The following is a 22414-nucleotide window of genomic DNA, read 5'->3' as shown; positions in this document are numbered from 1 at the left end:
CCGGCCCCGGCGGGGGACGCAGAGCACGTCGTGCGCTCCGTACCGCCAGTCTCGAGCGCTTTATCGGCAAGCCGGCAGGATTTCACAGTTGGATTTCTTTGCAGAATTGAGATATTACACTACAGTCGTTTCCCTGAAAATGCCTTATGATACACGAATTATTATACCAGCAAAAAAAAAAAAGTAAGAGCTACTTCAGCCAGTAAAGAAGGCTCCTTCTAAGCCTGGGCGTGCTGTGGTAGCCTTTAAGTAGCGCTTAAAGTAGTCAGTGCTCTGACACGGGTCAAAGTTTGTTTCAGATCCTGGTTCCTCAGTGTTGTCACGTATTAAAACGTTATTTCATACCAAGCATTCAACCCATCAGAGCCCCGCTGTGACGGGGCCCCCCACATAATAAAAACACTAACAAGCCTGTTTCCTTTCCTTTCTGGCTAAACAAGGGATCATTTTTTGGAAAGAATTTTACCAAGGACTAATGTCAGGTATTTCATTACTAGGTATTTTTGGCATGTGGCATTAGCGTGGTCTGCTCTGCCAGAGACCTGTTCCGGCACGCAGTCCTGCCAGGGCAACAACAGCCATCCCCGATTTGGTTTGTTCCTGTTACACGGTAACACAAGCCGTGCCCACCCAACTTGGCTCAGCTTGCCAAAGGGACTCCATTTTCATCTCACTATCTAGTAGCAAAAAATTAAAGATTATGTTGAGACCTGCATATTGCTTGACATTGAAGCCATAATATTACTGTTAGCTACTTCTGGATTACTCTTCCAGCTAGTCTACCATTCTGTACAATTAAAGAGAAAGCAGTGCCGAGTACCTGTAAACTCTTAAGATGGTCTTGTTTGCTCTTTGGATGATGGCAAGGATCAGTGGGAATGGTGGGAACAGACAATGCAAATGCCATGGGAGTATGAACCTATTTGGGGTGAGATGGCTTGGACTCTGACATGACTCTCAGCAAAACTTCTATCATAATCTAGTTCTGTTTCAAACAGGTGTTTTGCAGAATAGCCATGATTGCTGAAAACCAAACTTACTGTATAGAATACAAGCGCACTTTTTTTTTTAGGAGACTTTTCCTGAGTTAAACTTGAAAAGCACTGTGCACACCTGAAGGTGAGGGTCAAAACGATCTCATTCTACATAGAAAAGTTCAACAGTGCCATGGTTGGCTTGGCACTTCCTTGCTTCTTGAAATAATACACAGTCATGGTATTGTACATAAAACCACAAATTACTAGTTTCTGGATGAGAACCAAAATCGTCCAACTTGCTCCATTAGGATATGTACACTATGGGCTCCTAAGCAGTTCCTCTTACTTGCATCTGACTTCCCTTTACAGGGACTCCAGAAGAGCCCCGCACTAGAGTTCTTGCAGGGAACAGAAGCAAAGTAAGATTACTTTTAACAAGGGCAAGTGTCAAGAGAGCTGCATTTTTACTAGGTGGATATAATTTAGCAACTGAGTAAGCATTCTTCTTTGTGAAAACTTCCTCTATAGTTAGCATATGTAACTTCCTCTACACTCAGCATCTTTCCAGTAGGAACATAAATACTGAAAGAAGTCACTGTAAAGGAATGGAAGAGGGTGAATCACCACAGGCAAGTGGTAAATTTTCAGGTGTCTCGTGCTTTGGTTTGCAGGAATTGAGTATTAGTCACTGACGAAGTAATCTGTTCTCAAAGGAAGACCAGATTAAGAGACGGAGAGGAGTGCTGTATCCTGATGAAGTAGTCAGATCACCTTTTTTGACATGACTGGCAAACGTCACCATGCAAGGGCATGAGCGAGGCAGAAATCCTTTGAGTTTTCTAATGTCTCTTGGGGGTGTCAGCATTCCTTCTCTGGCTAGAGAGTTGAACAATAAAATTTCAACCTGATCACAGAAACGCCTGCTAGAGCATTCTGGGATTCTGCAACACAATTTCTGGAGCTGAGTAATTGTTTATAAACTAGACAGCAAGAGAAATAATGTCCTTTTCTGAGTGATACCTGTCCTGATACAGGGAACTGATGTATTTCTGGAACCTTGCAGCCACCTCCTGAACTTGAGGTTGAAGATTCAGTATCCACATCTCCACGATATGCCTTCAGAAACCTCACAGACATTATACAACAATATATATGCCTTTCTCTGAGGCAAATATTTATTTAATATGCCCGTGAGCTGTGATACAGCATTATTAGGAAAATGAAAGGGCCCAGATGATTCTGTTTTACAAGAGGAGATCAAAAGTATCTCAGCATTAAGGCTTTTGAGGAATATTCCTCTGGGATTTTTAAAGTTACTAACTGTACTAATGAACAGAGAATCTATAAACCCTGCATGGCTGAAAAAAAATTGTGATTATGTTCACAGCAGCATAATTCCAATTCACAGCACAGGCAGTGAGGAAAAATAAAGGAAGTTTCTCACTGTCATTAATGAATTGTCTATATAAAGAAAAAGAAGAAAAATGGTCATCTATTTCTTTTATTTTTATCCATGTCTATAGTGCACCTATCACCAAGTATTTTTAGGTACCCAAACAACAGAAATTTAAAAACACATAAAATAATGACTCCAAATGGACAAACTTAACAAGTAGTAATGAAGAAACTCTTTGTGGTTCAGGTGTGTCAAACAGATTTTAAAATTATAAATACAATTAAAATTAACAGCACTAAAGCTATTTCAGTAAGTGTTAAGCTAAAGCTATACAATCATTTCCCAGAGTATCAGCACACTTATTCAATTCAGCCTTATTAGCACCTCCGTACCAGCTGCTGAATGGCTCCCAATTATTATTTTATACCAACACTAGGTGTCAAAGATACATACTTTTTTAAAGTAATATGCAAAAGGCTTTTTTTCCGCCCAGCAGTTCTTTTGATAAAATGTACAATAAACAGAAAGAAAAAAAGGTACTTGTGATTCAAATTTCTAAAGATTAATTACTACGTTATCTATACTGTAAGAAATTCTTCAGTATTGTTGGCAACTGGAGTTGTGGGACAAGATGCAGTCTAGCTCTTCCTATGTAATTTCGAATACGTAGTCGGCAGAGCTGACAAAGAGATGATGGTGTGGCTGCAAACACAAAAGCAAGGAGTTTAATTACACAACTATAAAAGCCAGTGCTTTCTTTTACAACAGTCTTGCACAATAATGGGATTTCTAAAAAAAAAAAAAAGTCCACATTTTGCAAATTTGTCCCTCTCCTTCCTTCCTTTTCCTTTATTGCCTTTTTGCCCTCAAAGATGAAGACTGAGGTTGCTGAAAGCTTATTAATAATCAGGGAAATACTCAAAAAAGCAAGGTCAGGTCAGCAAATAATTTGTGTTTTTACATTAAAAACCTGCTCGCAGAAAATATACGATGTCAGCAACTTTAAAAACTGCAGTTCATTTGTTTTATGCATAGAACAGGTGAAATACATGCTACAGCACTACAAGATGCACTACCAATGCATCATTGCAACAAGAAAAAGCAGGCAAAATACCCCAAGGTCCTAGACCATGTTTAGTAATCTTTCTAGCTCATCATAATACCTTTGTCCCTCTATGCCCCCCACTCCCTCAAAATGAACACATTGCTGTTTTTCTGGGCAATAAAACCACACGTGTTTCATGCCAGTTAATTTTTTTTTTTTTTGACATCTTTGCTGTGGCTTTTAAAAATCCGATTAGCCTTGATAATTTTGTGATAATTAACTGGTTTTAGACTGTTTTTTTAACAGCATTCAGAATACAGAGATGTTTTCTGGAGAAAAACATTAATCAATGCTACTTGTCAGTTCACCTCTACAGAGATGCCCACGGTTATTGCAATAGTTTCTCTGCATATTTCCCCCACCTTCGTCTTGTGGCTCATTCTTACGCTGCACATAGGTCAGTCTGAACAATTCCATTTCCCTTCAGGATATTCTCTCTTTCTTTCTAAGGCAACAGACCTTTAAGAGTTTTAAGGGACTCTTAAGTGTCGACCTCTACTTCTCAGGTACTTAATAAGTCAGTAAAGAAAACTTAGAAAGTGAAACTTCTTATACATTTTGCCTACAATCAAAGTAAAGTGCTTTAGATGCACTTAAAAATATATTTTTTAAAATATTGGGACAGCTGGCCAAAATGAAATACATTTTTAATCCGAAATTGAAATATTCTGTTTCTTTTTAACAAGATCTATAACAGCCAATAAAAATGTTGCTTTAATGTCTGATTGGGTGTAAACACCCAATATACATAAGATGATACTTTTTCAGCTTGTATAAATTCTAATGCTGCTTGGTCAACAGGCTCTGGCCTGAGACTAAATATTACTGGGTATTTTTATAGTTCGAAAGGAATTTACCTGAATGTTAATATATTCATTTCATAAAGCACAATGTTAGCTTCTATAACATGGGTTGTTTGGGTTGTTGGGGTTTTTCTGGGGCGGTGGGTTGGGGTGGGTTTTTTTAAGAATACAAGTTATAGTTGCAAAAACACACATGCAAAACTTACCTTCATGGAGGAGCAGCAGTCTCTCCACTAAACTGCTCGGAGCAGCTAAATCAACAGGCCTCTCAAAATCTGTATTTTTGGCATTTATGTCTGCCCCAAATTCAAGGAGTAAGTTTACGATCTCTGTACTAGAATGCTGGGCAGCAGCATGGAGTGGAGTTTCCAAATGCTTTCCTTTCTGCACATTGGCACCTGGTGGGCAGATGCACATAAAGAGGCGTAAGAAGAGATTAATTAAAATTGTCATTGAGTAAAGATAATGTTACAAAACAAACAAAAAACCCCCTAGAATGCCACAGTGAATTTAGCCACTTTATTAATTTTATTGCATAGCACTATAGCTAATCATATAAGTGGTTTTTTTGTGAACTCATACACTTATCCTAGGTTTTATTACCTAAGCACTAGATTTTAACGGAAAATATTTTATAAAAAGAAGTAAAAGTCAAATTAGGTCATGTGAGCATCACTGTTGCCCTAATTATAAAAAAGTACATCTTATACGTTTAAGAAAATTTGCACATAAAAATACACTTTCCTTATTTAAATCTTTAAAAAGAATCACTAAAGTTTAGTTTTTATATTTTTGTAAGTACACTAACTCAAGAAAGACTCTAACTTGCATGCTTTATATATAGCTTTTCATGTGTTGAAGTTGGCAAAGGGTTTAAAATAAATTCCCGTTCCATCCAACCTTTATCAAGGATTCTTCTATAAGGGACTTAATTTTAATTAAGATGGGGTACACAGTCAAGAAAGCTAACAGGGAAAAAATTCTCCCAATCCACAGAATTCTAATTATTACACTTTTGCATTAACAAGGAATTGTTAATTCATTTTAAATTAAAATGGACTAAATTAATTTGCAATAATGCATTCATATTCAAGAAAAAATTAACCATACAAGAGTCAAACAAAATAGGTAGCATGTAAGAATTGCCCTTATAGGCAAGCTGTTAGTCCTTCTAAAACTGGGTTTGCCCAAACAGTTTTCTAGACTATTCTAGCAGAAGAAAAACCCAGACTTCTTAAGAGAAATTTACTGATATTGTGAGACCAAAAATTGGCTTCCGTACCAACTTTTCTCCCCGAACCAACAATTTTTGCCTTTTTAATTCCCATTTGAGTAAATAATTTAATCATAGCACACGCCTAGCAATTGTATTTGAAGTCTGAATAAGTTACTGTTCTCAGTATTAACAATCTGAGAATACTCCCACAATATCATTCTCTTGCCTATTTCATTGTCTATTTGCTTTTAAACTTCTAATACATTCTCCTAAAGTGATAAAATACGAAAAAAATTCAGATTGACATAAGTTCTTACGTATATTCTCAATTTACATACCCTTTTCTACTTCAGGGCACCAACAAATGTAGAATATGCCCTTCTGTTACTGTTTTTAATGTATGGTAGTATTTGAATTTCAAAATATGCTAATTATACTTCTACGGTTCTTAAACATAAAAATAATGACATAGGATAGTTAATCATACAAAGGAGAACGACTTAACAGGAAACAATTTAACTGCTTGCTTAATTTCTAAATAACCTGCAACTAACTAGAAAAACAATGCCGGTGCAATGATGGTAAGTCTGTAATTACTCATATACACATTTTCATTCATTGTGCTGCAGAACACAAAAGCCCAGTATGTCATTACCTGAAATAAAGCAAATGATCCTTTAGCTATGCCAATTGTGTCACTGGACTTACACTGAAACAGAGTGAGCCTCCAACATCTCTTCCCATTGATTAAATAAATAATGCGAAATTTAGGATCAAAGGCCTTTTACCTTACCTCTTCTCTCTGCAGTTCATCCTCTATGCCTTGTAAAAAGATCAATCAGAACATGCTAAAGAATGAAAAAGGATGGGACTACATTGCTAAAAAAGTTCTGTTGAAAGCTCAATGATTACTATATAAGATTCCTTTCTCAAAGCTGATTTTTTTTTTCCCTACAGAAAATGAACATCTACAAAGCTGTAGTAGGTGCTAAATATTTTGAACATCCATTCTTATTGGTCTTGCTTCCTTTTTCCCCTCATATGCTTGCTATGCCACAAAAAAAATGAAAGATGTAGTAGATTATTATAAGAAAAGATGTATCACAGAATAAACTTAGAAGCAGAGCCCTGGAAGCAAGGGTTCTAGTTTCATTGAGTGAGCACAACTGACTTTAAAGGTGAGTACAGTATGCTTATTTTACAAACTAGTAATATTTTTATTTAAATCATGACATACCCGCATAAAGAAGTTTTCGAATACAATGGATCTGCTGTGAAACACATGCTACATAGAGAGGTGTTCCTAAATGAGGAAGATCTTGGTCAACATCTATACCCCAGGATATCAGTACCTCCAGACATTCACTGTGACCTGCCAATACAAAGCACGAGAGAGTTTGCTTGACATCAGTAAGCTATCTCACAGACAAAACTGGACACATTTCTTAATACTATTATTGAGACATTTGTCAACTGCTCCTTGTTTGTTCAGGAGGCAATTTCTTACCTCTGCTGGCTGCTTCATGAGTTGGTGATGGAAGACAGGACTCCCACTGAGCTTTGGCACCATACTCTAACAGGAGCTCAGCACATGCCGCACTGCCTCTCGAACATGCATTAAATAAAGGTGTCACCCCATCAATTGTTGTAGCGTTTACCTAGCAGATATAAAAATTATTTAAGAACAGAACTGAAAGGTACATTTTAAAACAGGATATAGTTAGAAATTGCATTAAAATACAAAAAAATATTACTGGCTAGAATACTGTAGCTTAACTGGTAAGTCCCTGTGCTACTGTCTTCCTCTCACCACACGCCTCAGTTGAAATTAGTTTACTATTACTCTTGTTAAACCATGTTGAATAAATCAAAATACACCTGGAATACTAAAGAGCACACATTAACATCTGGGCAGTAAATAATTTTCTAAAGTCTTTGCACTTAGCTTCTTTCATTGATACAGAAAATCTATCTTATTACTACACAAAGTATAACGGGGACCTTCTCTCCGCAGCTCTGTCAAGAATGCAAACTTCATATTAAATGTAAGAATTATTTGCCATTTTCTTCTGTGGTTTTAATCTCCAGGTTGGAGTGATATTTCACAGGATGGAGACAAAGCTAATAGTACAGGCTTGCTGTTTTAATACCAACCTCACAACCTCACTGGTTGACTGAATATTCCCAGTATGAAAGAATGAGGAGAGAAACTAGTCAAATTGGTGAGGGCTAATAATACTAAAGAAAAGAGCACAGGTATTAGGAGAGGGCCCCTTTCAGGACTCTGGCCTATCCTCTTCCATGCACCCCCCCAAACCCACCAAAACAATTAAAAGTACTAAAAAACTTCAGATAGGAAAATGAAATTTGTTCTTACAGTTTTGTATCTTTACATATGCATATATCTGTAGTTTTGTATCTTTAGAATCCTTATGCTAGCTGAAGTGGAGACAAACTGTTTTTGGAAACATCTATGTATTTTTTTCTTTTTCTGTAATAACAGACATATTCTACATGGTTCTTAAAATTGAATTGTAAGGATGATAAATATTTCCATCACAAAGATCAGAGATTTGAGAAACTATGCATTTGAACTCTGATGTCAGCACAGATTGCAGTATGTCTCAGTCTGGAAAGTCTCATTTTTGTTTTGGGATAACAGATAGACAGACTGTGGCAAGAGTACAGAAAATAGCCGGTGCTTTTTTGTACTCAGACCAAAGAATCTTAAAAGCACACAGGTGCAGTGTGACAAAAGATGTTCCGCAGGTTAAAAGAAGTCTCCTCCAAGCTACTCGAAGCAAGAGGAAACCAGGAAAGGAGAGGGATGCACTCCATATTTCAGAAGAGAAATAATATAATGAAATTCAGAGAAGAAATAAGGCTGGTGACATACTGCCAGCAAATTCTCTGCAGTTCATTACTCTGTCTCAGTGTTTGCTCATCACTTTGCTAGCTTTCAGATGGCAGCTTATTGTAATAAAATAAGATCAATGCAATCAATAGGATGAGTAAACACCAATTAAAAAAAAATTAAAATCAAGCAATATATCCTTTTTAGTTAAACCAAGGTTAGCAATGGACTTCATATTAAAAACAAAAACAAACAAACAACAACAAACAAATTCCACACCAACAACTTACATTTGCTCCTGCTTCAAGAAGGATTCTTGCACATCCTACATGATCTCCCAGGCAGGCTTCATGAAGTGGAGTTACTTGGTCAATTGTTAGTGTATCTACATTGTACCCCTAAACAAGAGACGAATGACATATAAAGATCATACAAGAGCTGTTAGGAGCCGTTTCCTCACACTAATGTTCAAATGAGTAGTTTACAATAAATAGGCTTAAAACTCTACTTGGTAATAAATAAACCTTCAGTGAGCATAAAAAGAATCTTTCATCAATCAATGTATATAACAGAATTAAAGTAAGTTGTCATCTCTTCTTTTTTTTTAAAATCAGAAATAAGAATAGGATATAGAGGGTATAAAGAAGATGGAAACAGACTGTTGAGATACACAGTGATAGGACAAAAGGCAAGAGATGCAAGTCGGAACATGGTGAATTCCAATTGGTTATATGGAAAAAAATTTCACTGTAGGGACAGTGAAACCCTGGAACAGGGGTCCAGAGTCTGGTGTATCTCCACCCTTGGCGATTTTTAAACCCAACAAGGCCCTGAGTCTAACTGTCCGGTGATTCTATGATTCTCTGAATTAAGGCCTGAAATATCTAAAGCCATGAATTTCAGCAAGGAAAACACTTCTTGGACTGGTAAAATCATCAAGCCCTTGAAATTTTCTGCTGTAGATGTTGTTTGATTCTCAAGAATTAATAATTGCATCTATTGGTTTTCATCAAATGTATTCCATAGTGTAATTTTTCAGTATTGTAGTAACTAATATGAAAATATTGAAATATTAAAATTTAGTGGTTTACAGTCTCTCCCTTTGCTATTAACAAAATATATTTTTAAAATCACAGCTATGCAAAAACTAGATTCTTTCAGTGATTCTTCCCCTCAACAGGTTTCTTCCTGACTAACTCTATTTACTTGAGGGCTTAAAGCAGTGGAACTACATTGACTTACACCATGCAAGAGGGGAAGACTGATATACATTTATATAGAGCTTTGGTAAAATTTTTTTTTGGAAGGGGAAGTTTTAAAACATACAGAGGAAATATTTTCAATATTATTTTATACCTTATCATTTAAAAAATTCCTAAATGTGTATTGCTCTGAAAAATTCAAGTGAAAAAAGCAAAGCAAAGCATACTAAATCTGCATTAATAATCTATGCTGAGAAATTAAGTAATGTTAAAAATTAAAGCAATTTTAAGAACACAGCCTTCACCTGTGACAATAAAGTCTTTAGAGAAAGAAGACGTCCTTGACTGGCTGCCTCATGCAGAGGTGAGCGATCTGCCCAAGAACCTATATAATAACAACATTTATTGAGTAAACCATATGAATTAGAAGGATTTTGGAATGCATACAGCAAAGCAGAAAATATAATGTACAGAATTAAGTCAACTGTCCTATGAAATTAATTTTTCCTCTTTAGAGACTGCATTTCAACTGATCAGTTTCTAGACAATAAAAATTGCTCTATTATTAACTGCAAACGTCTCTAATAAGTGATTACGTGGTACAGAAAACAACATATTGAGATACTGATTTCAATAATCTGATTTAATAAAGTCATCAATTACCATATTTCCCACTTCTATTTTTGCATTGTTCATTTTTTTAAAAAAATAACTTATTTTCGCAGCTGGCATATAGAAATTTACAGACTTCAACAAATTGATAATTGAACTTAAACCAAACATAAACCTGCCTGAAAGAGTCCTGAAAAAGCGGATGTATATGAAAATCAATATGGAAATCCTTATGTTTGATGAGATTTATCTGCAGCTACGACACAAGTACAAGGAGAGAAACAGTGAGACTCTAAAAAAAGACACTAAAAAAAATGGCTGTAGTAGAAACATGAGATTAAGTCTCATTCTAATAGGCTATTAGGACTAAAAATAGTTAGATATGCTTAATGTAAAGGTTTAGCATTTATTTTCATTTATTTATCATTCCAAAAAAAGAAAGGAGGGGAAAAAAAAAAAAAAGAAACCAAACAACACCCCTGCCGTCACACACATACACACACACACACACGCCCCCTGCTTAACTCCCAACCCAGGTCCCAGAGTCATCCTGTGGCTCCTGATGAAGAACCTGCCCTTTCCTCTAGAAGACTGGCCACTGACAGGTCTCTTCTAACCAGACAGGGTTGCAGGCATAGGTGATACCAATTTACCATATGAATTTTGCAAATGAAGTTTTGAGAGACTGTACAAGGAAGAACCATCTTCAAAATATATTACGAATTACCAACTCCTGTGAGAAGAAAAATCACTGGATCTGTACAATGCTAATCTGATCACTCATGTGAGTTATATTCAGCCCCCCCAAATCCCTGAAGAAACGTAGAGAGAATTAGCTAAGTATGATGAATTGGTAACAAGGGCAGATGAATCTCCAATGCGTAAACATGTTTGACTTTGTCCGCTGCAATGGACTAGCTCTGCCTGCAAAGCCACTTACTGCATTTTAGCGACAAGGCAATCAATTTTAAATGAGAAGGCTATTGCTCAATCACTGGCAATCATCAGTCTAAGCTCTAAGGTAACTACTCACTAGAAACAGACCCTGCTTCATTTTCCTGTTGGACCACTTCTGTCCACTAGTCTGTTTCAGAAAGTACACTTTTGGTTACAATAAACAATGCCCTCAAATCACATGAAGAATGACCAAAAAGATTAAGACTGCTCAACCTGAAAAGAAATCAGGGCGCAGTTAAAAACATACAAAATAGTGCAAAATATGGAAATTGCGATAAACCCTCCATTTTCTTAGAGGTGTTAGTGAATAAAACTAAAACTTACTTAGATGTAAGACTATCTTCTCACAGAACATATAATTGTACTGTGGAACTCAGCACTACTGGATGCTATTGAGATCAAAAACTTAGCAAAACAAAAGCACAGCTGTGTATTTAAATTATCACAAGACTATATAAAGCTGATCGCAGAAGTTAAAACAATATTAAAGCTTTGTAAACCTTATCTTAAAAATGCACAGAGATTATTATGTCAGAGTATCCAGTGTCTATGAAGCTCCTTGTACTCTTTCATGTGTGGGAGTAGATGGACCATAGGCAAGATCCAGCTTCCAATACTCTTTAAGAATTACCTACACTAACCTCTGATCATCCGTGCAAGCATGTGTACATGCATGCACACACATTCCCTATACCTTTTACTTTAGGTTTATTAAATGTAATACTTTGCAATTCTTATTGCTAGTCAGAATAACAGCTAAGAAAAACCATACACAAAGTGACTGGGATTTTAAGAGGTATTATACTACAAAAACTAGTGACTGGGATTTTAAGAGGTATTATACTACAAAAACTGAGTTCATAAATCTTAAAGTGACCCAATTTTGACAAAACATCAGTATTTTCTCTGTCATCCCAATAAGCTCAGGTATATTTATCCTATTGTAGGTCGGATGTGTGCAATCACTATGAGAATTTTGACCTATGTTTTCCTTCTGTAGTAGTAGTATCTGAACCAGCACTCAAGTCGTTCTAATTCCAATGAATTAGATCCGTTAAGTTCCCCTGATGGCAGCTGCAAAGAATTCCTCAGATACAATTAAAAGCTGTATTTAGAGGCGGCTTTTGAAATTTCCCCTGTCTCTACAGATGAGAACTTCTCTCTCTTGATAGTTTATCATACTCCTAAATTAACGGGGGGGGAAAGGCACTTAACTATTATATAGAAAAAAATCTAATAAAATTGTAAGTATCATGAAGTTTTTATGTCCATTAAATACACTCACACTTTGGACATTTTTGTAGCCATGTGTAACTCTAAACAGAACAGAGATGCAGGTAGGATCTGAAAGCAATGGTTTTTCCACCTTTCTCTCCTTCATCTTCTTCCCTCTCAGATTGCTCAGAAGAATGTCTGTTAACGTCATTACTCCGGTGACATCTGAGAATCAAATGATGCCAGATCCCATTGTGAGCTCTGTTTTGTGCCTAGACCCACCTTATATCCCTGTCTTCATGTAGAGACATCCAGCAGCTAGCTGTTTCTGCTAAATCCATTAAATACAAAATACTTGTATCATCTCTACTAGAAATAAAATCTATAAGCAAAATGCTACAGAAATATTTTGTGCAAACCAAGTTTGGAAAAACACTTTCACAGTCCAACTGTTTCACTGATAAACATAGTAATTCATAATTAAATACCACAGGGACAAGAATATGTTCAAAATATATATGTATCATAAACAAACATCAAAAGTGTCTTAAAATAAATTCTTTGTCTAGATTGCTGCCTTCTGCTATCTACAAACTTGCTGTGTCTGTCACTTAGAAGGCATTAACAAGAATATAAACATGGACATTTTTTTCATTCATTGTTTTCTGTAACAGCAGTATTAGCAAACATTGTCTATTCCAAAACTGTTAATGCATCAATTCCCTATTGATGCTGTCTCTGACAGATGCTGAATATGAAGTATCTCTAACTATATTTAGAAGCCACATTAGTTCCAAATTCTCTCCTGTATAGTTTACCAGGAAGGGCAGCCTACATTGCTTTGTAAACACTAACAAGAAAGAATATATTCAGTGTATTATTATATTCAGGCAAAGTTAAACAATTACAAAGTATTATACAATACCTAAATCTCCATCTCCCCATGGCACTTCCAGCCAATTGCAATTATAAATCCTACTCATTTCTTTCAATCTGGAAAAAAAAAAAAAAAAAATCTGTTCTTGCTAGTTGGGCCTGTTCTTAATACACTCCAGCTAGGTTTGGAAGGAGATCAGCAGCTCACAGTAATACGAACTTTCACCCTTCAATAAACACAGCTTTGAAGATATGACCACACACAAGTCACCAGTTTCTTTTCTTATGCTAAAAGACTGTGGCCCTTTTTGTTCATTTTTCACATTTCTTTTTAAAAATAACAACTTTTCACAGTGCCAGTATCTGTGCATTTGCCTTCCAAGACAGATTAACTGGAATTTCAACACAAGAGAAACTCACAGTGAAATCACGAGAACCTTGACCTGAATAAGAACTGCAGGACAAACTCCTCTGTTTTTTTAAACCTCATGCAATGAGACACATAGTTTTGTACCCTCAAAAATCAGTATTAGTACATAGATCTGTAAGGGAAGCACTACCAAATGTTCATATATTATTTTACCACTTACTCATAATATACTTAGAAAAGAAATAAGTAAAGATGTTCTGACTGTTTCAAATGCTATTTGATCTGTATGCTGAACCATGTTTTTCTTTTAGCAGTTCACTATTGCCTCAATTATCTTCTAAACAATTCTCTGCTTGTTAAATTGAGGTTCTGATAACTATTCTCAGCCGTTAAAATCCCCAAAAATAGGGATTTACAATTCTGACTTTGATCCATTTCTAAATCATTAATGTTCTTTTCTTCACATTTTCCTACAGACTTCACTCCTTTACATCTACCTGCAATTACCTGTAAGTCATTCCTGCAGTTACGATCAGAACAGTAAAATACCTAGTAAAAATATTTTCGTAAAAGTCATTAACTCCAGTCATCCTATCCTTTTGTTTTTATTTCTAAAAATTTGTGTAGTCTTCAAAAAAAAACAAAAAACAAAAACCAACCAACCAAAATTCAGTATAAAAGGTACATTCAAAAGTTGGATTTTCAAAAGAAGGAGGACTGGAAATGAATGAAAGTCTTCTCAATGACTTCACAGGGAGATGGTTTATGCCACAGCTCAGCGTTTTAGAAAAATATTGGTCTAAGGGTAAACAGATGGTGTCCCAGCCCTCAGAAGCAGCAGTATCATCAGAAAAGAACTGAAAATAGAAGGCTGCCACAGTTCATTATTGGCAGATGAGAAACACAGACAATTTGGGAAGTGTTGTAGCTAATACTTATTTCTGCAAAACCAACAAAGGCTATGTATTAAGCTCATCACTGTTACCTTTTATTCCTTGAGATGTATTTTGAGTGTTCCAGTTTGTGGCAACTGAAGCAACAGACAGGATCAATAACTATAACAGAGAAACTGTAACATTATATTCCCAAGATCAACAGACTCACTTCCCTCCAATTGTTAAAACTGCCTGATATTTTGTATATATAATTAAATTCTAACAGATTTTTACTGTGGCAATATAAAATTATCCATTTGTCTAAAGCCCTTGCAGGATAAAGAAGTGTGTCAACTAACTGATATTTGATGTCAAAAACTATTGAATGGAATCTTAAGTCAAGGATTTAAAAGGTAAGAAATGCATCTGTGGTGCTTAACTACTATCATTAGATATGACCAGCAAAACAGAAGCCACTTTTTAACAAATGAAATTCCAACAATCAATACTGAAGAACTCCAAATTAATAAGAATTTAGACTAGAGATGATTAAAATATGTCTGACAGAACACGTAGTTCAAGTGGCATTTAAATATTTCATTTCAATATTTCAAACAATCTTTGTTTTCATTTGACTGAAAGTTATATGACAATATATAAATATATACACATAAATATATAAACATGCATACAAAAAAAGAGAAACCTTGATTGGTTAAAACCAATGTTCTTTCCAGTGTTTATCATCAGGTAGACTTTCAAGATTTGGGGATCCAAATGCAAATGCCAACAATTTCCTACTCTTGAAAACCATTCAAAATAAATCTATTTTCCCAAACAGTTTTGTTTATGATGCACCCACATTACATGACCACACATTAGTTTTGCCATTGCAGTGTTGTATTCCATGAATGAGTTTTAATTAAAAGTATTTTGTATCTCCACATCTAGTAGGATCTCTCACTCTTTAACGCATGCTATCTAAACTATAAACTGACTATAACATTGTTAATTTTATATTCCCTTTTCATGGTATTCTCCCAATAACAAAAGAATACTTCAAAATCCTTGCTGAATCTATCTTCATAACATCATCCATTCATACTATTTTATAACTAAGGAACTAAAAGACAGAGAATTTTAATGCTTAAATTGCAAAATCAATCTAATAGCTTATTTTTTCCAGAGTACTTAAGCATGTACACTGAAAGCATAGTTTAATTATGGTTATGAGAGCTTTGAGCTTCTTAAATTTCAGCCTTAGATAATAATAACCATGATCAGTCAAGAAACTTTTAGGTTAGATGACTGGTCTTAAAACACACAGGTGTCACAGCAAAGACAAGAATAGAATTTGCTTTTAGGGACATTAAAACGTTAACCCTTTTCTCCTACCATTCACTACACGCCTTCTAACCTTTGCACCATACAGGAAACCATAGGGTGTATTTTTTCTGAGTATAAGCCTAATGCATTCTCAGAACATCATCCATCTTGCACATCAAAGGAAGCAGGGGCTTTGTGGTAAAGTACAGCATGTGACTTTGTTGTCAAATACTGGGTTATAATGCATTAGAGGGTCAAATCAGCGTGGCACAGGCAACGTTACTTTTAACAACTCCTAAATTTTGAGTGCTTTGGCGTTGGAATTTAACATACTTTTCACACAGAAATATGAGCCGCTAAACTGTATTAAAAATCCTAAAAACCCACAACAGCAGTATCCAAACATAGCTTGCTCGGTTCCCAACAGAAGGAACATTATGCTACGTGAAGGCAATGGCAATGTTGATGGCAGCGGCAGCAACAGTTGTTGCTGCTGGCTCTGCGCCGGGCCTGGCACGCACGGGAAGAAGGGTGCCAGCCCCCTTCTCCCGTCACATGAAAGCCCAGCCACCACGCCCCTGGCCATTGCTCGTGCACAGCTTGTTTTTTCCATCTTCATGAAGGATCAGCAACTGCCTGGATATTTTTCTAGCTGAAAGTAGCTTGCAAACTCTGTGTGTCATAACTAGGTGTAAAATCATATCAACCTCTAAATTCAGTCATCTGTTAGACCCACATGAGATTTGATTTGAGTACGTGGCACAGCTGGTGGTACTCTGTTATTTCCTCTGACAAGTCACTAAAACAAAGTAAGGGTTTTTCAGTGGCCTTCCCAACTAGGTGGTGACAGAAAAGGCATACGGACATTCTCAGCTAAGTTCAGACTCTGGACAACTTCTGCCCGGAATAATTTTGCTCCTCAAATGCAATCTCAGCCTTAATCCAGACTGCAAGCAGTTTTCCCCAAGCTGTGCTCAGAAGTCTCAGTATATTCCCAGCCTGCCAGAGAGGTAACGCAGCACGTGGCCTAATCCCTAGCCTTGGCTGCCCAGTACCCGGCAGCAAAGCGGGGCCTAGTATGCTGATTTTTGCCACATCCAGGAGATTTTGGTAAAATAGCCTGGTTGTGGATCCTTAAGTCAGTAGGCTGAAGACCTTTTGCTAGCCTGATTCTATCCTTTCGCCCTTCTATGAAATCTTATCATGACATATTCCACCCCCCACGTCACTTTTAGTCCATTTTCCAACCTGCATATTTAACTACATACTGCATCGCAGTATGACTTTCTCTTCCTATGCTCTGCAAGGGTGCTTGAAGAACAAAATCAGGTTTGGATACCTTCATGGATGGGAACAGAGAGGGAAGAAAAAAGACTTCATATTTGATATTAGACATACTTGTTATTCAAGTGAACTGCAACAACCAGAAGCCTCAACACAACAGAAGTCCATCAATAAATATATACGGCCAGTCTGGCAATCACAAAGAGGCTGTAAGTAGCTGGACTGTGTTAAGATGGATTCTTCAGAAAATTTCACTTTCCATATTTTACTATGATTTTGAAAATTTCAAAACTTGACTAACTGCGGCTATTTCTTTATAAGAATGGCAAAAGAGCCTAACCCTGAACCATATCAAGGAGTGGCTACTGCTAACATTGATAAACTTTCATAAAATTTCTTTTCAGTCTGAGGGAGAATGTTCTAGTGTTTTGGGAACTACTGACATAACTAGCTGAAATGTTAATAAATAAATGTTACTATATATCAGGAAATCTTAGCCCAAACAGTGAACAATATGAGGGTAAAAGATACACTGTGTATTAAAACTGATGAATAAATATAACCTTACAGTACCATTGCATTAAAACAGTTACTTGGGAAGCTACAGTAACTGTTGCTTAAATTCTTGAATATTGCTTAATTTGAAAACTGTCAGTACTGGAAATTTGCAAAGGTATTTTAAGAATAGCTCCGATTCCTATAACATATAGCTATGTTTTACATGGTAAATTCGTAATTATTTTTATGCACAATATATAAAATCTCTCTTTCCTGTTTCTTCCTTTCCTTGACTATTTTAACATCTCCAGTTTTGAATTTGATATCATATTATCATGAATTTCAAGTTTGATTTCCTTACTTTCTTTTTTGTTTCACTCTAACCCTTATGATATGGTCAATATTAACTGGAATGATGATCAGTCTTTTCAAAAATTGCAATTAGATTCCTGCAATTACTCAAAGCTTCCTTTTACATACTTGTATTAGGAAAAACTTAGGAAAATCTGGTACAGACAACAGCAGTCCTAAACACTTCTTTTGTAATAGACTTTGCTCCTCCTTGCTGAAGTCGTCAGTCCAGCAACTTACAAATACCTCCCAAGTACTTCTCTATACAAACCTTTACAATTGTATCTTTGTCTTTAATACCATAGTACAGGACAATAATTCTGTCACCTGTAGGTCCTCCATTGCCTTCTATTTCAGCAACCTATAAACTTCTCTTTACATATAAAGTTATATGTAAAGTTTACTCCTCCCCCTCCTTTCCTTCCCCGGTTCCCTGTTGTAAACAATTAGCCTTCAGTATCCAGTTACCTTGTGACAGGACAGCAAAAGTCAGGGTAAGTCAAGCCTTAAACACTTGCATAAAACAAATAGGGCAGATAAGCAAGAAAAGGTATTTTAGATCAGCTGATAAGAGTGCAGAAAGAACAAAAATAGCTTCAACACCCTTGTGTTAACCCATGCAAGACAATAAAATGCCACTAACATAAGCATGCATTTATATTACAGCTAGGAAAAAAAAAAACAAAAACCAAAACCAAACAAAACACAAAAGCAGTTTAGAGCTAGAACATAAGAAATTGGGTCAGCTTAGCGTATTTCAGTGCACGGTTTCTGAAATGGCTGCTATACTAACCTTGGCTGGTCAGAATACCCCAGCTAGCTTTTCGTTTCACAGGACACTCCCCTATACTTTCTAGGCGTCTTTTGGGGAGATTCTGGCTCCTCTGAACAGCAGTGTTTGTTGTCATTATTTGTTTTCCGAGGAAAGCCTTTCAGTCATTGGTGCAGGTACTCTGGTCCGACGAACATCCACAAATGGATTTCTACTACCTTTTTTTTCCTCCTTTCACTTTTTCACAAAGGATCTTGCTGTACTTACTGTAGAATGGCTACAACACTGAAATCCATTCAGTAACATTTACTAGCTTGGACTAGTAAGTACATAGTGGGGGAAGGGAAGGACTGCTCTAGCATATTCTATTTTTAAAACAGGGAAAGAATCAGCTTAGCTACAGCATGAGTCTTAACTATTTACATGATTTAAATGGAAAGAAGGTGTTAATTTTTTAATCATTTAACCAAAACAGAAACAGATTCTTAAAGCATTAAGTATTCAATGCTTGGTTGCTTGAATAGCAAGCAACCTAAACCAGAAAAACTAAAAACTGTTTTATCAGAACAGCAATTCTTTTAATAATAGAAACAATAATTATTACTGCATCAGGCTTTACTCATATGTAACTTGCAGTTAAGAGAGATTTTGGAATTCAGAAGAATCCATGAAACTATGAAACACTTCTGGGTTTTGTGTTTTTATTTTTTTGTTTTGTTTTTTTAAAGAGACACCAAGGTATTGTACAGATGTCAACTACAAACTACATCCCTAATAAATACAAGCATGGTTTGACTACCAAAAAAAAAAATAATTCACTGGTTATTTTGAAAGTCTGATCCCACTATGAAAGTAAGGGTGTAGTCTTTTCATAAGAAGCACAAGTCAGTATTTTTTAAAAACAATAACAAAAACAAGGACAACCAACTAGTAGCAGAATTTTTTTGTTTGTTACTATGTATCATGCTGATACTATACAACAGAAATCTACAGGGAGAAGCAATCCATGGTAAAATTCCAGCATGGATAAAGAGGACAGTGATTTCTCTGTACTAACAATGTGTTAAGATGCCGCATTTACCTCCCTGCCACTGCCTTCTAGTATTTCCTCACTAGTCTCTTCTACTGATATAAAAACTAGCCATTTGTAAACTTTTTAAAAGGAAATCAACATTACTGGGTTTCATTAATACTACTCCTTTCAGGTACCTGGTAAAAATTAATCCCTAAGATGTTGAAATAATACACAGGTACTCAATGAAATTTTCTATATCCCTCTTGTTTTATTTTGAGAAAATCAGATGCAAGATTATAGTTAATTAGGGTGAAGTGAAGAAGGAGGAGCAGCTGCAAATTCCACCTTGAAATTACAGCACATGAGAACTGCCCGACTGGAATGGCACTGCACTCTTTACAGAACAGAAGCAGGTGGGCTGCTGCTATTCTCACAACAGAGAACAAAACTGCACCCTCCCAGACGATACACTGATTTTGGACAGTTGTTTTCCACAGGTTTTATCCAGCTGAATGAACCAGAATATCTCACAGATTGCAATAAACACTTCTATACATCCAGCAACCAGACTCTGCAAGTAAGTCTTGAACACAGCTTGCACAAAAGGCCTCATTATAAAAAGGCACATTATAATTATATCACTATAATACTAGCATTACTTGTTAAATTGTAGTGTTTTCTTCAAGTAAATAAATACCGGAAGATGAATTAACAGGAAAGCTTACTAAGGACGCGTGTACACGTGTCTGTGTCAAGAAGATATCAGCACTGCTCTCCAGGTGAGAATTAATAGATGACAATTTCTGTACTTGCCATGGCTCTGAGGCTCATCTCAGTTTTACACTTCCTTTCTGTTTGCAACGGAATTCCAGCACTTTCAGGAGAAGGTGGTGAGGCTCAGGATCAAGCAAAGCATCTGGCATTGCAAGGCAGGGATCGACTGTGGGCTGGGAAGACAAGACCTACATGTTTTTGTAGGAGGTTTGTGGGTGAGGTGGTCAGCTGAGAATGAACCTGGGTCCTTCTAGAGGAGTGGTACAAACCTGGCAGTAGTTCATACAATTTGCCTTCCACAGATATTCCAGCCCCTGTTCTCTCTTACTAGTCTCAGAGGTATGACTAGCAGGAGCAAGGAAACCAGCGGATCCATGGACAGCTGCCATGCTTTCAAAGAGGAAGGCCCCCAGGGGAGTCAGCAGCACCTGCTCACCCTTGTCCAGAGAACTGCATAAGAAGCAATGAGCTACCAATGGAGTTAGGCTATCCCCAAAGTCTGCCACCTTTAAGGCAAGGGTACTAGGAAAAGTATCTCTATTACATAGACACTTGCCATGTGTTAAGTTACTTTGAATACTTTGGAGGATATCAGAATGCAATGTATATGTAAAAATATGCACTGTCTTTTTTCATGCTTTAAAGAAGGCAAAGCTTATCCCATTCAGGAATCTAGAAGCAACTTTGCACTGAATTCTGCTAGGCACAACCATTCATTCTCAGGGCAAAAGCCATTAAAAAGTCCTATTAAAACAGTACATAAATAAAAGTTTAAAAAAAAAAAGTGAAAGCTAGACCAACATCAGAAATCACCTGGAAATGTATTAAAAATATACTCGAGAAGTTGATATAAAGAGGGGATGAACATTCAGTTAAAACTGTGGAGTAAGACTGAAAAACTCACTATTTCACCTCCACTTCTGACATGGAATTGCTACGTGATCTTCCTCAAGCCAGCCATCCATGCACTGGGTTACATTAGCTACAAAATAAAAATCAGTATCTCTCAACTTCATTAGGTAATAAAACTATTAATATTTGAAACTACTTAGGCTTGGTACTCAGATTCTGTTCTTCAGATTTTTCTCTATAGAAGACACTCAAACACTTCCAAAATCCACCAGAAAACCTGTAACAGAAATCTAAGTAGATATCCAAGTATGTAGAAAATACAGCAGGCCGTTACTTTCCCTGCCTTGGCACACAAGAAATTAGGGGAAAAAAAAGCAACCAGAGGAAAGGGCAGACACTACGGTCCGCGAGTAAGGAAACTGGAGGATTTTACTGATGAGTTTGGAATTCTGACTTAATTTAGAAGACAAGCTTTAAATAAACCACTATGTTGCATTTCACTAATAATTAGTTCTATTTAACTTTTATAACTCAGGCAAAAACCTGTTTTTGGAAAGGAAACTTTCAAGTGATTTTCTTCACAATCATTTTTATCCAGATTTTTATGAAAGGAAATGTCAGTACAGTTTCAATATTTCTATGTCAGCAAATAGCTCTGAGTTTACAGGGGCAGCAATTCTTAATAGGTGGGGATGAAAATGGAAGGAAGTTTTTGTTCCCCCCTTTCAATGGGGAACTCATTCTATTTTGAATAGAATGTTCTTAAGGCAATAAAGATGCGATTGTCGTAATACATTAAAAAATCCATTAATAAAAATGACGATGACAAAAAAAACCGCAACACCTTTCAACATATGATGCAGCCCGATGCAATACAGTCCAAACTCCAATTGTTATTGAACAACAATTTGTCTCAGGAAAAATCGGACAAATTATACTATTTTCAAATGTCACAGATCAGTGTTTTGTGTGCAACCCTGCTCAAGCTAGCCAACTGATGAGCCACCTCACTTCACAAACCGTTCTGTACTTTCAGATCACTCTACTTTTATGACCAGGATTATTATGGCGTCACAGTGACTGC

At 36.3% G+C, this 22414-nt stretch overlaps 1 protein-coding gene across 2 annotated transcripts in view; it reads right to left on the bottom strand.

Moving 5' to 3' along the window:
• Positions 1 to 2356: 2356 nt before the first annotated feature.
• Positions 2357 to 22414, bottom strand: part of ASB5 (ankyrin repeat and SOCS box containing 5) — a 28313-nt gene continuing 8255 nt past the window's right edge. The window contains exons 1-7 of one of the 2 annotated variants that reach the window (XM_009701944.1): positions 18711 to 18973; positions 9859 to 9938; positions 8642 to 8749; positions 7005 to 7155; positions 6735 to 6869; positions 4488 to 4679; positions 2357 to 3075 (exon numbers count right to left, since the gene is read on the bottom strand). In XM_009701944.1, the coding sequence (XP_009700246.1) occupies positions 2948 to 3075; positions 4488 to 4679; positions 6735 to 6869; positions 7005 to 7155; positions 8642 to 8749; positions 9859 to 9938; positions 18711 to 18825 (909 nt within the window). In that variant the 5' untranslated portion in view covers positions 18826 to 18973 and the 3' untranslated portion in view covers positions 2357 to 2947. Of the gene's footprint in view, positions 3076 to 4487; positions 4680 to 6734; positions 6870 to 7004; positions 7156 to 8641; positions 8750 to 9858; positions 9939 to 18710; positions 18974 to 22414 lie in introns of those variants that run through there. The other variant, XM_009701943.1, reaches the window with a different exon arrangement.

This window comes from Cariama cristata, unplaced genomic scaffold, assembly GCF_000690535.1.
Source record: "Cariama cristata isolate BGI_N322 unplaced genomic scaffold, ASM69053v1 scaffold5286, whole genome shotgun sequence".
NCBI lineage: Eukaryota > Metazoa > Chordata > Aves > Cariamiformes > Cariamidae > Cariama > Cariama cristata.
This window is presented reverse-complemented; position numbering and strand designations above follow the sequence as displayed.